General features: G+C 40.5%; 1 protein-coding gene across 1 annotated transcript; it reads right to left on the minus strand.

Moving 5' to 3' along the window:
- Positions 1-6,861: 6,861 nt before the first annotated feature.
- CXCL13 (C-X-C motif chemokine ligand 13) lies at positions 6,862-13,117 on the minus strand. The gene is made up of 5 exons (XM_025385753.1): positions 13,105-13,117; positions 12,478-12,606; positions 10,556-10,688; positions 7,995-8,075; positions 6,862-7,701 (listed from the first exon to the last, which is right to left on the minus strand). The coding sequence occupies exons 2-5, from the start codon at positions 12,539-12,541 to the stop codon at positions 7,650-7,652; spliced, it is 330 nt and encodes a 109-aa protein (XP_025241538.1). The 5' UTR covers positions 12,542-12,606; positions 13,105-13,117; the 3' UTR covers positions 6,862-7,649.
- Positions 13,118-14,846: the final 1,729 nt, after the last annotated feature.

The following is a 14,846-nucleotide window of genomic DNA, read 5'->3' on the forward strand; positions in this document are numbered from 1 at the left end:
GACAGAGCTGAGGACTTTGCTGGGACTACCACGCAGAGATAAGCACAAGAATCAGGCCACGGAGGCATCATTTGGATCCTCATTCCTCTCACCCCTCTTTGAGGGCAAAGGGTGTTAGTATACTTAAGGATGTTGTCCACTTAATAGAGAGAAAGGGCTAGATCAGGGATTTTCCCCTGGGGCTTCCAGCCCCACTCAAGTTAGGGGATATAATGAGATATTTGTTTGATTTTTAGATTTCAAATGGAGAGGCTGTTATCCAGATTTTTTTAAAAAAATGCTTAAAATAAAATTGATTGCCTGCCGTAAGGTAAGCAATTTTTTTCAATAGTAGAATATGTGATAAAAATACACATCTTTAGCCTTCATTAACTTTTATTAAAAATTGTAACAATTCATATTTGGCGTAGCCATCAGTTGTACATGTAAAGTAATAAATGAGATCATGGTATTTGGAGTCGGTCTTTGGGATTCAAATATCAGAACTGACATTCATTAGCTGGGTGATACTGGGCAAATTCATTTACCTTTCTGAACCTTAGTTTCCTCATCTAACCTCTTCTGAATGTATTTGGCCAATGATGGGGGTCGGGGGGTTGGAAAGCATGAATAGGAAATTGTAAGGTGGGAGGATGTAGAGGTAGAGACACTTATTTCCTCTAATCCCTGTTCACACTCAGTTCTGGCCATGGTTGACGACTTGCTCTATTTGATAATAAATTTAATAATATCAGCACTCTCGGATGCACAAGAGTAGTTATAAAAATGTGGGTATGTCCTACTCTCTCCTAGATAATATGGTAAAAAAATTATTTCCGGCCGGGTGCAGTGGCTCACGCCTATAAGCCCAGCACTTTGGGAGGCCAAGGCGGGCGGATCATGAGGTCAGGAGATCAAGGCCATCCTGGCTAATACGGTGAAACCCCGTCTCTACTAAAAAAATACAAAAAAATTAGCCGGGCATGGTGGCGGGCGCCTGCAATGCCAGCTACTCAGGAGACTGAGGCAGGAGAATGGCGTGAACCCGGGAGGCAGAGCTTGTAGTGAGCGGAGATCGCACCACTGCACTCCAGCCTGGGTGACAGAGCCAGACTCCATCTCAAAAAAAAAAAAAAAAAAAAAAAAAACCTAAATATTCCAAACAACTTACATGCTGTTATAGTGTTTAAGCTATTTAATCAGTACAGATGAGACTTAATGGTATCTTGGCTGATGACTCATTCAATGACTATGGTTCCTGTCGGGCAATCTAGCTTCCAAACTGCAGGTCTCCAACAGCCTTCCATAACGCCATTTCTTCCCCTTTCTTCTTTAGGCCTCGGAGGGGCTACTAGTCCCTGAGTGCCTCAATATTCCATTAACCCTGCCCACACCTTTGAAATAGTTTCCTTCATTGCAATCACTTCAAAGTTATGCATGCCTTCTATTTCCTATTGGTATCCTAAATGATATGGTATATAAGAATTTAATAAATATCAGTCACTTTAAATTTATGGTGAGAATGGATTCATATAGATTTACCATTTTCCAACAGTATTTGCTAGTGTCATAATGTCATGACATACTTTTAGTGGAGTTTAGCTTGGAGATCTCAATGTTACATTAAATTTCAATGACAATTATCAATTAATTCAAACCCACCAGCATGCTCAGATGCACGTTATAGTGATAAAAATGTGGTTAGGTCCTACTCTTTCTTAGCCATATATTCTAGATAATATAGTAAAAAAATTATTTCCTAAATATTCCAAACAAATTACATGCTGTACAAGATGCTTTTCATTTTGCACAAGAGTTGCTTATTGAATATGTGGGACACCACGTGAGTTGCAAAGAAATAGAAGTCTGACTTACTGTCTACAAGAAATTTGCAATCCAGTTATGAAAATAAGACAAATATGAAAAGTTATTTTCTCGAAGTATCTTAAATGGTAATAAATGAGACAGTTATAAGATATTCATTTATTCACTCATATATTTATCCAAAAAATACTTGAACTCCCACCATGTGCCAGGCCATAATCAATGCTAAGGATCTGAGGGTGAGCAAAGCCAGAGACAGTTCTGGCCCTTATGATGTTAGTATCCTAATTGGAGATGGAAGGCCAATAGTCACACTAGCAATGGTATTATTAGTGACTGAGGTAAGTGCTTTCAAGGAAAAGAAAGAGTTACATGACAGCTTATCACAAGGAGATTAACCTAGGCACAGAAGGCTGTCCTGAGGAAGACCATTGAGCTTGGAACTGTAAGAGGTGTGACATTGTCAGACTTGGATTTTGAATGGATCACCTTAGCTGCTTTATGGAGGGATGGCGGGGTGGGGGAGGGTAGCTAGTTTTTAAGCTAGTTAATCAGCTTGATGGCCTCTTGGTTGACATAGGGAGGCAATAAAGATGGAGAGTTGTGTACGAATTAGGAAGATATTTAGGGAAACGGATCAATGATGTTTTGCTATGGATTGGATACAGAACTGGTGGTGACAGAAAATAAATTTTGAAACGAGTCCTAGTTTTCCATCTTGCATGATGAAACAAATCGTGGAGTTGTCACAGATGTAGGAAATGCTGGAATTGGACCAGACTGGAATTGGATCATGAATTTTGGTCCTTGACATTGAGTTTGAGGTACCTTTGCAAAATCCAAAGTGGAAATATAGCAGAGTCATTTGGATGGAATAGGATAGAGCTCCTCCCCACCCACCCAGAAGGTGGGGGCAAGTCAGTCAGATTTCTAATGTAGATACACAGATCTTAAACAAACACATGAAAACTATTCAGCATCATTAGTCATTAGAGAAATACTGACTAGGACCACAAGAGATTAAACACCTACTAAAATGTCTAAAATTTAAAAGACCGATAATACCAAGGGCTGGTGAAGATGTGAAGCAACTGGAACTCTCACATATTGCTGATGGGAATGCAAAATGGTACATTTACTTTGGAAAACAGTTTAGCAGCTTCTTATAATGTTAAACATCCACCTGCCACATGACCCAGCATGTCCACTTGTAGGTACTAATCCAAGAGACACCAAAAATATGTTCCCACAAAGACTTGTAGTAAATGTTAACAGCAGTTTTAATCATGATATCCCCAAACTGGAAACAACTCAAAGGTCCATCAGCTGGCAAATAAATAAACAAGTTGTGGTATATCCATACATTGAAATAATAGCAACAACAAGGAAGAAGCTAGTAATACATTCAACAAGATGATGAATCTCAAAACCATTATGCAAAGTGAAAGCAGCCAGACAAAAGGCTGTACCATTTATATGACAGGCTGGAAAAGGCAAAAGTATAGTAACAGAACAGGGGCTGGGGCTGTTCCTGCTAACTCACTGAACTGAACACTTAGACAGGGTCAATTTTACTGTCTGTAAACTATAACTTAATTAGCCTGACATAAGAAAAGCGAGCTCCCTCGATGACTAATATTCTGTGTGGGCTGAACTATGCATTCAAATTTTAGAACACTGAAATCGCCTGGAGGTTTGGGGATAGGTTTTTTCCTTTTTTTTTGTGCCTCAAGTGTTTACTGACACCAACCAAATCTCCGATTCTGTGATTCTCTTACACCAACTGGGTATCCAGCAATTCAATTCAGTTACAATACTATCTGTACTTAGTGTAGACCCCACAGGTTAAAGGCTCAGTCCCACAGGACTGCCCACACTTCAGATGCCAGCTGCACATGGGGTGCCCAGGCTACCCTCCTTTCTACCCAGCCAACCACAAACTTGAGAGTTCCTAGGTCACCGCCCTCAGGTTTGATAATTTGCTAGAATGACTCCCAGAACTCAGGAAAGTACTACTATTTCCAGGGCATTATAAAAGATACAACTCAGGAACAGACAAATGGAAGAGATGCACAGGGCAGTGTGAGGAGAGGGGCACAGAGCTTCCATGTCTGCTCCAGCGCACCACTGCCCCCCACCTCCATGTTCTAGAAGTTCTCTGAACTTTATTGTTTGGTGGTTTTTATATCAGTTTTCATTACGTAGGCATGATTGATTAAATCATTGTCCATTGGTAATAAACTGAATTTCTAGCCCCTTTCCTCTCCCTACAGGTGGTGGGGAGGGTGGGCCAAAAGTTCCAACCCTCTAATCACATGGTTGGTTCTTCTGCCTGCCAACCCCCATCCTAAGGCTATCTCGGGGCTTGCCAATAGCCACCTAATTGCCACAAACTCAGATATGGTTAAGAGGGGCTCATTGTGAATAACGAGATACTCGCATCACTCAGAGAATTCCAAGGGTTTTAGGAGCTCTGTACTAGGAACCTAGGACAAATACCAAATATAGTTATCTCTCGGTATCCTCAGGGGATTGGTTCCAGTCCCTCCCCCAAAACCCCAGTGGACACCAAAATCTGAGAATGCTCAAGTCCCTTATATAAAAGAACAGTGTTTGCATATGAACTATACACACTCTGCTGTTTACTGTACTTTAAATCATCTTTAAATTACAATATAAATTCTATGTAAATAGTTGTTATGCTGTATTTTTAGAATGTATATTTTTTAATTGTTGTATTGTTATTTTGGTGGATTATTTTCCCCTCAAATTAAGGCCAGGGCTGAGCCCTTCTGTTGGAGAAGCAGAATCTTTTCTTCCTGGGCCTCTGCTGGTTGTGTGGATGGGTTCGAGCAGCACTATTGATGGGTTTGTTACAGGTCTCCTGCATTCTGCTGCTAGGAGATCCTTGTGCTGCTTGGCCTGTGTAGCTCCTTCATTCAGTTTCTCAGCATTAAACATCCTGTTTTGGTCAGCATTACGTTGCATTTTCCATTCAACTCTATTTTACTTTGACTTTTGATTAATTTGTGTGTGTGTGTGTGTGTGTGTGTGTTGTCATTTATCACCTGAATACTGCCTTACTGTTTCACAAGTCTTTCTTTCCAGACCCACACCCACTCAGATCTGCAATAGCTCGCCTTTCCTCAGACACTCCAGGAATGGTTCCACAAGTTTCCTGCATCTATGAGTTCAGCTCCCTGAATCAGATCAGGCTGAACACACCCAAATCCGCTCCAACTTTTGAGGAATGGGTGCCTGTGTGGTAACAAAAGCGAGTTTAGAAACCCTCACTGGCCCTGCTTTTGTCTCCTTTTCCACATTGGCCCACTGCCTTCACCCCACCCACCAGCTGCCCAGATCCCCCTGGGATTGGACAACACGGGATGAATGTCTCAATCCAGCGGAAGCTTGAATGTCCTGGAGCTCCCACCCTTTCCCTGGCTTTGATTGGCCCTGAAAAGGATGGTAGCCAAAGAGGTTGAAGTAAGAAATATGTTTAGGGAAGGGAAAACTTGAGGCAGTCTAGTGAAGTGATTAACAGCATTTGCTTAGGAGTCAGATGGCCCTGGGTTTGAATTCTGATTTGTCTTTTGCTAGTTATATGATTTGGGGCAAGTACATGCCTGTTTCTACTGATGATACCAACTTCCTATAGAGTCAGCACAGTACAATAGTTAGACACATGGATTCTGGTTCCACACTGGCTGGATTTGAATGCTGGCTTGTCATTTAGTAGCTGCAGCCTCGACCTCCTGGGCTCAAGCAAGCCTCCCTTCTCAGCCTCCTGAGTAGCTGGGACTACAGGTGCACACCTCAATGCCCAGCTAGATTTTTATTTCTGTAGAGATGGAGTCTCATGAGCAAATGACTTAACCACTGTGTCCTAAGCAGGGGTGATAACAATAGATGCTTCATGTGAAATAGTGATATTTCTTATTTGAGACTTCTGAATATTTGTTTAACTATCAAACGAGACCAAAATCAAATTAAAGAATGAAGTGATTCCTGATCTCTAAACATTGGAATCTGTAAAACGCTACAAGGCAGGATCTTGATGACATTTTATCAGCCTTCTATGTGAGTGTATTTGTAATTCAAAACACATTTAATTGTAGACAACAGAAAATATAGTAATTATAGGTGCTTTTAATTTTCTCCCAAGAAATTATTTAATAACATAAAAATAACATTAAAAAGAAAAAGAAAAGTGAAAGACGGAGTCAGAGATAGCTTAAAACCTGGGTGAACTGGGAGCAGACCCCCCAAAGCAGTTGGTAAGCAGTAGGGAGGTGGGGTGGGGAGAGGAACACACAGTGGAGCTCAGTGGTGTGGTGGGTAGGATTTCCAGGATGATGCCAGGGCAGATGGGGACTAGAGTTCAAGTGTCTTCTTTGTCTGTTGGTCAAACTCAATGCAAAACTGTCAAATGAAACATTAATGACTTTAAGAGTCAATATGACACAGTGAAAATGGGTTTGATAAATGTTTGAAGTCTGGAAGAAATCACAGTTAGTATGTGGTAGGTAACATTAGGGGGAAGAGGCTCTCATAGCCAAGTATTTCCCACTGTGTTAATATCAGGAATAACTTCACTCACCTTTTACCAAATGATTTTAGATCATGTGTAAAAGGCAAATGAAATACAAAGAAAAATTAACCTCATAAAATCCTACTTTAAGAATCAGAGAAAGTCTACATTTGGGTAGATGCTGTCTTAAGAATGAATTACTCATGACCTGGGCAACATGGTGAAACTCCATCTCTACAAAAAAATACAAAAATTAGCTGGGTGTGGTGGTGTGTGCCTGTAGTCCCAACTACTGGGGAGGCTGAGGGGGAGGACTGCTCGAGCCCAGGAGGTTGAGGCTTCAGTGAGCTGTGATTGTGCCACTGCACTCCAGCCTGAGTGAGACAGTGAGACTGTCTCAAAAAACAAAAAGAAGAAGAAGAGGAAGAAGAAGAAGAAGAAGAGGAAGAAGAAGAAGAAGAAGAAGAAGAAGAAGAAGAAGAAGAAGAAGAAGAAGAAGAAGAAGAAGAAGAAAAAATTGCTCATAATTAAGTAAAATGTTTGCTCAACTTTATTGAATGTCATTAGATTTATAGGAATCATTAAAGAATTTGATACCAGAGTCCCCCCTCCCGCCCCCACAAAAAAAAGTCAGTGTAAAAGACGCGAGTGAAAGAAGTTTGTCAAGGCAAATGTGTGAAAGAATACATGTGTACATCACCCTTTAAATGCTTTTCCTGAGTATTCTATGAAGTCTGGGGATCTTTGAATGCTATTAATCTTAGACAGCAAATTTTATAAAGAAACTCTTTAAAAGTGGGACTTAATTCTCCTCCATAGTGAGTTTTTAAGCAGAGGATACGTGGATTCCTTTGCCTCTTGACAGGCTCAAGTTCCATCCACCTCCCAGGCAGCTTTTTGAGTCTTTCATGGAAGCCTGCTTTTAATATATGCCATAATTTTCTTCTTAATTCAAGCCACATGTTCAAATTTGAGGCTTAAATTCTCATTCCATTATTTTCTAAGAAATGTTAAACATTAAACAACAAGTATATTATCAAAATACTCCTGTATTATTTATAACTGAATAACTGTTTTCAAAGAAACTGTCCTCCCTAATGAATAAGAATGCAAACTCCACGTGTATCTAGGGTTCTGTGAGTGAAGAAGCTTGAGTTCGCCCCATCAGCTTCCGCAAGGTTATTTTTACGTATAGTCTCATGCTTATTTGTATGGGGAAGTTCTTTTTCCTGGAAAAGGTTTAACTAAGCACAAAACTAAAACCCAGAGCAAGGATAAGGGAAGAATGCAGGTGTTCTTAGCGGTAATATCAGCATCAGGGAATCTTTCTCTTAAACACTGGAACTGGTGGAGTTGAAGAACTTTTCCTGTGAAGCAGAAACAAAAACAAAATTGTCATGTTTAGAGAAACACAAGAAACTGTGGCTTTCCTCCGGAGATAGCAGGCAAGGACTGTCATGTATACTGGCTTCTAGTTTGGTTTACTGAGTTGCTGGAATGTGCTACCCCTACTCCATCTGATAAGCAATAATGGTGAAAAACACACATTTGTCTTAGGAACTTCTCATAAATTCAAATTGGTCCCTATTTTGACTGCTCAGGAAAGGGAAACTCTTCAGTACAAGTTGGAATCTGAAACCCCTTGTTATGCCTGACTTACTTTCTCAACAATTGCATTATTCTCTGTATCCATTCAGCTTGAGGGTCCACACACACAACTGACTTGTTCTTCTTCCAGACTCTGGGGGAAAATAAAAATTAAATAATTCAGTGTTACATTTTAGTCAATCCTATACTTTTAATAAAGAAAAGAGTTGGGTATGAAACTAATTATTCCTAGATGAAGTGAAATTGGAGCTGGGCAGTTTTGGATCTAGAATAGGTGATTTGTAGCATGGGGTCACAGGAATAAGAAAACAACCATTTGTGGCCCAGTATGTGTGAGCTGGTGGGGTTGAATCCAAAGCTGAGACGGCCTCACATGTCAGAAGTTAGTGTTTTGTTGATAACCTTTACGTGTGTTGGAGAACAACCAAATAACTGACTCCAAGATTGGCTCACTTCTCAAGTTATATCACAATATCTTTAAAATGTGCTTATCTGTTGCATTGCATTTGGGAGAACAAAATAAGCTATAGAAAATACTCTCTTGAGAACTTGAATTTCACTGAAAAAAAAATTCAGTACAATTTCACATGGGGGGCATGCCGCAGAGCAGATTGCTTGGAGTGACATCTGCATTTTGTCGCATTACCACTTAGCAAGATTTTTCCTGCTCTAAGATATTAAGCAATAGCAAAAGTGGCAATGATAATTAATAGCTAGTATTTATCAGGTACTTAAACACACCAGGCCCTATGTTTAGCAGGTAACATGGATTGTTTCAATTCATCTCACAAAAATCCTTTGCTGGAGAAACTATTATTTCCTTACCTTCTGATGATGAACCTAGGCTTAGCAAATTTAAATAACTTGTTCAAGATTGCACAACAAATACGTGATACAGCAGGATTCAAATGAAGATTATCTGACTCCACAACCCACACTTTTCTTCACTGTTTTTCATGAGCATGACCTGAGTGGTTACCAAGTTCCAGACATAGTGTTAAATGCTTTTATCTGCAGTGGAAAAGTGAGGTCTCCCAGATAGCAGAAAACTGGGAGACTCTACCCTTTATTGGTGTGAACTCAAACAAAACACAATTCCTTTATATGTCATTTGTCTTAGTTATAAAGTGACAAACAGCCAGCAGCATGGTAGCTCATGCCTGTAATCCCAGCACTTTGGGAAGCTGAGGTAGGCAGATTGCTTGAGGCCAGGAGTTCGAGACTAGCCTGGGTAACTTAATGAGACCCCAGCTCTACAAAAATTTGGAAAAAAAAGCTAGCTGGGCATGGTGGTGTGCACCTGTAGTCCCAGTTACTCGGGAGGCTGAGGAGGGAGGCTTGCTTGAACCCAGGAGGTTGAGGCTGCAGTGAGCCATGATTGTGCTACTGCACTAAAGCCTGGGCAGAAGAGTGAGATCCTGTCTCAAAAAAAAAAAAAAAGAACCCTCCAAAACCAAACAATAAAACAAACCACAAAAACCCCAAAACAAAAAAGACAAACAGCAAGGATCCATCCATCTAATTTTGAAACTGCACCTTTGCACGTAAATCTTAGAGACGTCAGAGGGCATGGAACAGTTGGGTTTTCAGGCAGATACTTCCAGTTGGTTTCTGAGTTCATGATGGAAAGACAGATTTCTGACCATCTGGACTCACAGTATTTTCACCTCTGATTGGCATGAATTTCTCATAATAATTTGAAACTTTCATTTCTGTATCTGGTTAATATTCATAAATGCAGAATTTGATGAAAAGATATGAAATCAGATTTTTGTCATTTCAAAACAATCAACGTTAAAGCAGAGAAAATTAAGGTGCATTACCTTCCTTGGCTGACAGGCAAGAGACTTGAGTCATGACAGAGAAAATGGAATCAAAAGAAAGGGGTCCCAGTTTTCTAAACAGCCAGGGGAACTGCTCCCAAATAAGTCATGGCTAGACTTCACATCTCTGAGTTTGATGGCAATAATTGTAGTTTAGTTAGACATTATTGTTAAAGACATTAGTGAAATGCCTTTTTAGTGAAAACTATAATGCCTTTTTAGTGAAAAATTACCATAAGCTTTTGATATCCCGTATTTCAACTGGTCCGAGGCCCCAAGCACTGGTAACAAAATGTGACAAACAGGAAGTAGCTGCTTACAGACATTGCAAAAATCTAAAGAAGTCCATGGGAAGAGCCACTAATGAATGCCAAGTCGGGGATGCCCTGAGAAGGATGCTGTGCCTAATACTTCAAGGTGTCGCAAAGAAGAGGCTTTGGAATGGGGAAAATGTGAATGGAGTCCTGGCTAATGCACTTTCTAATCCTTTCTGACGGTGTGTCTCAGGCAGTTGGTTAACCTTCCTAAGCCTCAGCCTGTAAGGAACAATAGGCTTACCTTAATAAAGTGGTTGAATAAATAAAATCAGTATGTTCATGTAAAGCACTTAGCTCGGGGCTGCTGCAAGCTAAGCTCTTCGTTACTAACAATTCTCATTATTAGTTTGAGAATTTTTAGCAACACTCAAGTAAATCTCTTCTACATTCTTGAGTAAGACTACTGTATGGTAACATTTAATCTGATTTCATTGGGAGAAAGAAATCTTATTTATTTTTTTCTTGAAACTTACATGATTTCTTTCCTTGGACAACCATTCCCACGAGGCGAGATTTGAATTCGATCAATGAAGCGTCTGGGGATAAAGACTGAGCTCTCTTGGACACATCTACACCTCAAGTGTGTGTAATAGACCTCTAGAACACCTGTAAACACAGAATCAATTATTTTAATCCATTGGCATATAATTCATAACTAGAATTTAATTACTAATCTTTCATACTGTACGTTTGAAGATTTAAAAGTTTCAAGTCAGTGCTTCCACTCATATGTCTTTAGTTTGTATATTTCTGCTTGCCTTGGCTTGAGTATTTTTAAATGTTTTCTACCAATGTGTAGAAACTTTAAAAATAAAATTAGCTTTTAGGCCAGGCACGGTAACTTACACCTGTAATCCCAGCACTTTGGGAGGCCAAGGTGGGAGGATTGCTTGAATCCAGGAGTTTGAGACCAGCCTGGGCAACAAAGGGAGACCCCACTTCAAAAACCAAACAAACAAAGCAAAGGAAAACAAAACAAAAATTAGCTTTCAGAAAAACACAGCACTTTTTGACATTTGTGATAGTGTTATGTTTGTACTCAGGTGATTGTCCATGTAATAACATTTGAGAACAGCCTCTGTAGGGACTTACAATGCAGTTATAATTAATGCAGTATAAAACCAACGGATTATCTTCACTCCCACCACATAAAAACTGAGGACATGACCTGGCTCTAGGGTCCTGGGAGCAATAACATGCTGGAACAGAGTTTTCTCTATCAGACTCTCTGCCACCCTTCCCTTTCCTCTCAGAAAATGTCACAAACGTTTTTGTTTAATATGTTGGTCCTCTGTCTAGGTTGCAAATCATTACCAAACAAAAGGCAATCGTAAAAATTCAAAACTCTTTTTATTTAATAAAAGCGATTAATGCTGGATGGGTACCATTAGTACCCATCTCATGAATTTTAATGGGATCTAATGAAATCTAAGGAAAAGACATTTATCAGATCTTTTCTATCCAGCCTACTACTGTGCTTGACATACATTTATAAATAAAAAGGCTCAACTCTCAAGATGTGTATAATTTAGTAGGGGAAACAAGCAAACAAAAGCTAAAATACCACAGAAAGTTCTATTACGCTCAACATCTAATGTGTGTGCTGAGAACAGAAGATGTAGTAAGAGTTACCTCTGCCGGGAGCCATGGGAAAGCCCCACGGAGAAAGCAAGAAATTAGGGTTTTGAAGAGTGAAAATAACATGTGAAGCAAAATTAAAACTGGGGGAGAAACCTCCTCTGTGTTTTAAGAACAAAAATTTGGTCTTCTAAATCTGAACAGAAGGCTTCTTTCTGCACATGTATCCATTCCTTCAGCCACATAAAACTTACTACTTCAACTGGATATTTATCCATTTACACAAAGATAGCTGCCCCACTTAGACATGGAAGTCTGCTTCTTTGCAGAATGTGTGTAAATACCCCTGGTGTACTCACAATGGTGTACTCGATGTCAGATCTAACCACCTGGAATTACATGAAGCATGTTCACTGCAAGAGACCAGTAGAGTTCAATAATCTTTAAACCCTATATAGGGTTTGGTCAGAGTGGGTAACATTGAGAGGCAGAACAAAGAAGAGCTACCTGTAAAGAATTATATATAGCAGGAGCGGAATCTGAAAAAGGCCAGGAATATACAAGCCTAATATAATTCACATGAATACTGGACTTCTGGTATCTCTTTTTTCTGTAAATAAAAATCTTAACAATATAAAGACTTCCAATTTTGAAGAGTTAAATTCCTAAACACCTTACTTTGAGAAATCTAGAAGCAGCAGAGCAGTTTTTTCCCCCTGTAGTCAGACTTCTCTGCAGTTGTTAATTGAAAGAAAATTGAAGTGGTTAAAGACTATTTCTGTTCAACAAACAGTGAAACATAAGTGAAAGATCTCACCTTGGACTGGAGAGAGGCTGCTGACCAGCAGCATGAGAAGCAGAGATGCCGAGATGAACTTCATTCTGTCTGGAGGTAGAGTTCAGACTTGAGCTCTGAGTCCAGGCTGTGGGTTTTCAGTACCAGAGACTCCTATTTATTTATACCAGTAAGGGCCCTCCCACTGCCTTTGTCTCCAGTAGGTCAGCTGCATCATCAGTTTTAAAAGCCCCCAAATATTGCTGAGCTTGCTTTTTTAAAACTTCTCTTGCAAACTTTATAAATTTGTTTCAGAGCACTATAATAAAATAGTTCTTGCAAACGTGGACTACAAGTGCCAGAGATGCTGGAGAAATCTGAGGGTGGGAGAGAGGAAAATCTATCAGCTTGGAAGCTCCGAAGCACTGTCTTTAGTAGCGCTATTGGTGATGGTGGCTTTGATTGCTTCTCTCAGTGCAGGGTGAGCCAGGTTTCTCCGTGGGATTAGATATATACTCCATGACATTGGGGACTCCATCGAGCACATCACATCCCTAGCATGTGGAAGGGATTCCGGCCTTTGGTAGGTGCTCAGTAAATATTTGCACACCAGATGAATGTCTCTCTATATACAGATCCTAACGCTGATTATGCTATTGATTTTCCTACCAGTCTTTTCCATCTCTTATTTTACTATGTGAAATATATGATTACTTGTGTAATCTGACCATCATGGAATTCTTAGAAGGGGGCAGTAGGCGTCCCCTGCTTTGTGTGCCTCTGTCTGCATGAAGGGAGGGAGACAACAGCCTTGAGGAAGAGAATCTCTCTGGCTGTCGTGTGTAAGTCCGTGAGCTTGAGAACCATGTGGCAGGGGAGGGAGTTATTAGAACTACATTAGAGGGTGAACCCCATATTACAGTCTGTTTGATATAAATATATGTGAAGTTTAGTTTTGATCCCACCAACTAGTCCATGGGGACAATAGCCCACAGCCTATCCCATTTTCTAGGAGCTCTTTGATTAAAAAAAAAAAAAAAAAGTACATAGAAAGTGGCTAGTCTGGCCTCGAGTACCACTAAACTGCCCTGGAAGTGGACAAGGATGATGTATCAAACCAGACCCACTGAACTCCTAAGAAATCAGAGGTGTGGGCTTCCTGGCGTGATTTCCTAAACAATTTGGTTTTTGCTAATCAATTAGCATTGTGGATGTTTAGCATCCCAGGTGCCTCAGTATGCATGGGGGCGGAAGTGGAGGAGTGGTAATGCCACACAACCTTCACACAAAAGCAGTTCTCCAGTCGGCCTGAACGCAGTGATAGGGCACTCATTGATCTTGAGGCAGCCCATTCTATTGTTTGGCAGTTCTAGTTGCTAGGATGTTCTTCCTTATGTATATGTGAAAGCCGCTTCCCTAGCAGTTTGCTTATGCTTGTGTTGTGATAAGGGGTTGAATTTTGTCCTAATTCCACCCCTTATCACAACACAAAGCAATTCTAAACAGTCTTCTATATGATGGCAATCCAAATATATGAAGGCAGAGTGTGCCAGTTGCGTCCTCTGCAAAGCAGCTGCTGAGATGGACATTGGAGTAAAAGAAGGTTATTCAGAACAACTCCTGCGATAGACAGAAGGAGGAAGGAGGCAGAACTGGGCAGGGGGAGCCTCAGGTTGCAATGCTGATCCGGCGAAGTCTACAACAACTCAGTGGGGAGCTCCAGAAGAAAGACTGTTTATTAGAGGGGCCCACAGTGGGCAGAAATGTTCAGACTCTGCTTCCCCTGCCGTGCTTGGTCCTTAGCTGGGCCCCCTCAGATACAACACGGTCTCTGGTTGAAAGCTGAAGCAGAACCTGAGGAGGTTATCGGTAGAGGCTGTCAGCTAACTGCACTCCTTGCCGCTGGCCAGCAAATTATTTCTTTAAGAGAGAGTTGAGTAGGGCACCTTTGAGTGTCAGTCAGGGTTATAAACTAGAGGTTAACAGCACAAAGTCTGAGCTCACCCTGGCAATGACTTTGGACAGGTCACTTAATTTCTCTATGCCTCATATTTACCACTTTCCACATGAGGATAATAGGAATTCCAAAGGATTGTTTGGAGAAGAAAGCACCTGGTATATGTAGAGGGTTCAGCCGAATACTGGCATGTAGAATGTATTCAATAAATAGCCTGCCTGTCTATCTATGTAATCTGTTCGAGGGAAAAAACTGCTCATCGCTTCTAGATTTCTCAAAGTAAGGTGTTTAGGAATTTAACTCTTCAATACATCCACTCCCCCATCCATACATCCATCCGTCCGTCCGTCCATCCATCCATCCATCCATCCAAGATCTTACTAACTTCCACTCCAAAACCCACTTTGAAAGTAAATACTCCTATTTCTTTGAATTTGTAACAGTTTGAAACTCT

This window comes from Theropithecus gelada, chromosome 5 (genome assembly GCF_003255815.1).
Source record: "Theropithecus gelada isolate Dixy chromosome 5, Tgel_1.0, whole genome shotgun sequence".
Taxonomy (NCBI): Eukaryota; Metazoa; Chordata; class Mammalia; order Primates; family Cercopithecidae; genus Theropithecus; species Theropithecus gelada.

Bases quoted from the DNA above. Each gene is read 5' to 3' on its own strand.
- CXCL13 (XM_025385753.1), bottom strand. From the start codon at position 12,541: ATGAAGTTCATCTCGGCATCTCTGCTTCTCATGCTGCTGGTCAGCAGC. The intron at 10,689-12,477 runs GTGAGATCTTTC...CTGTGTTTACAG, and splicing joins CAGCCTCTCTCCAGTCCAAG to GTGTTCTAGAGGTCTATTAC. The intron at 7,702-7,994 runs GTAAGTCAGGCA...TCTGCTTCACAG, and splicing joins ATAATGCAATTGTTGAGAAA to GAAAAGTTCTTCAACTCCAC.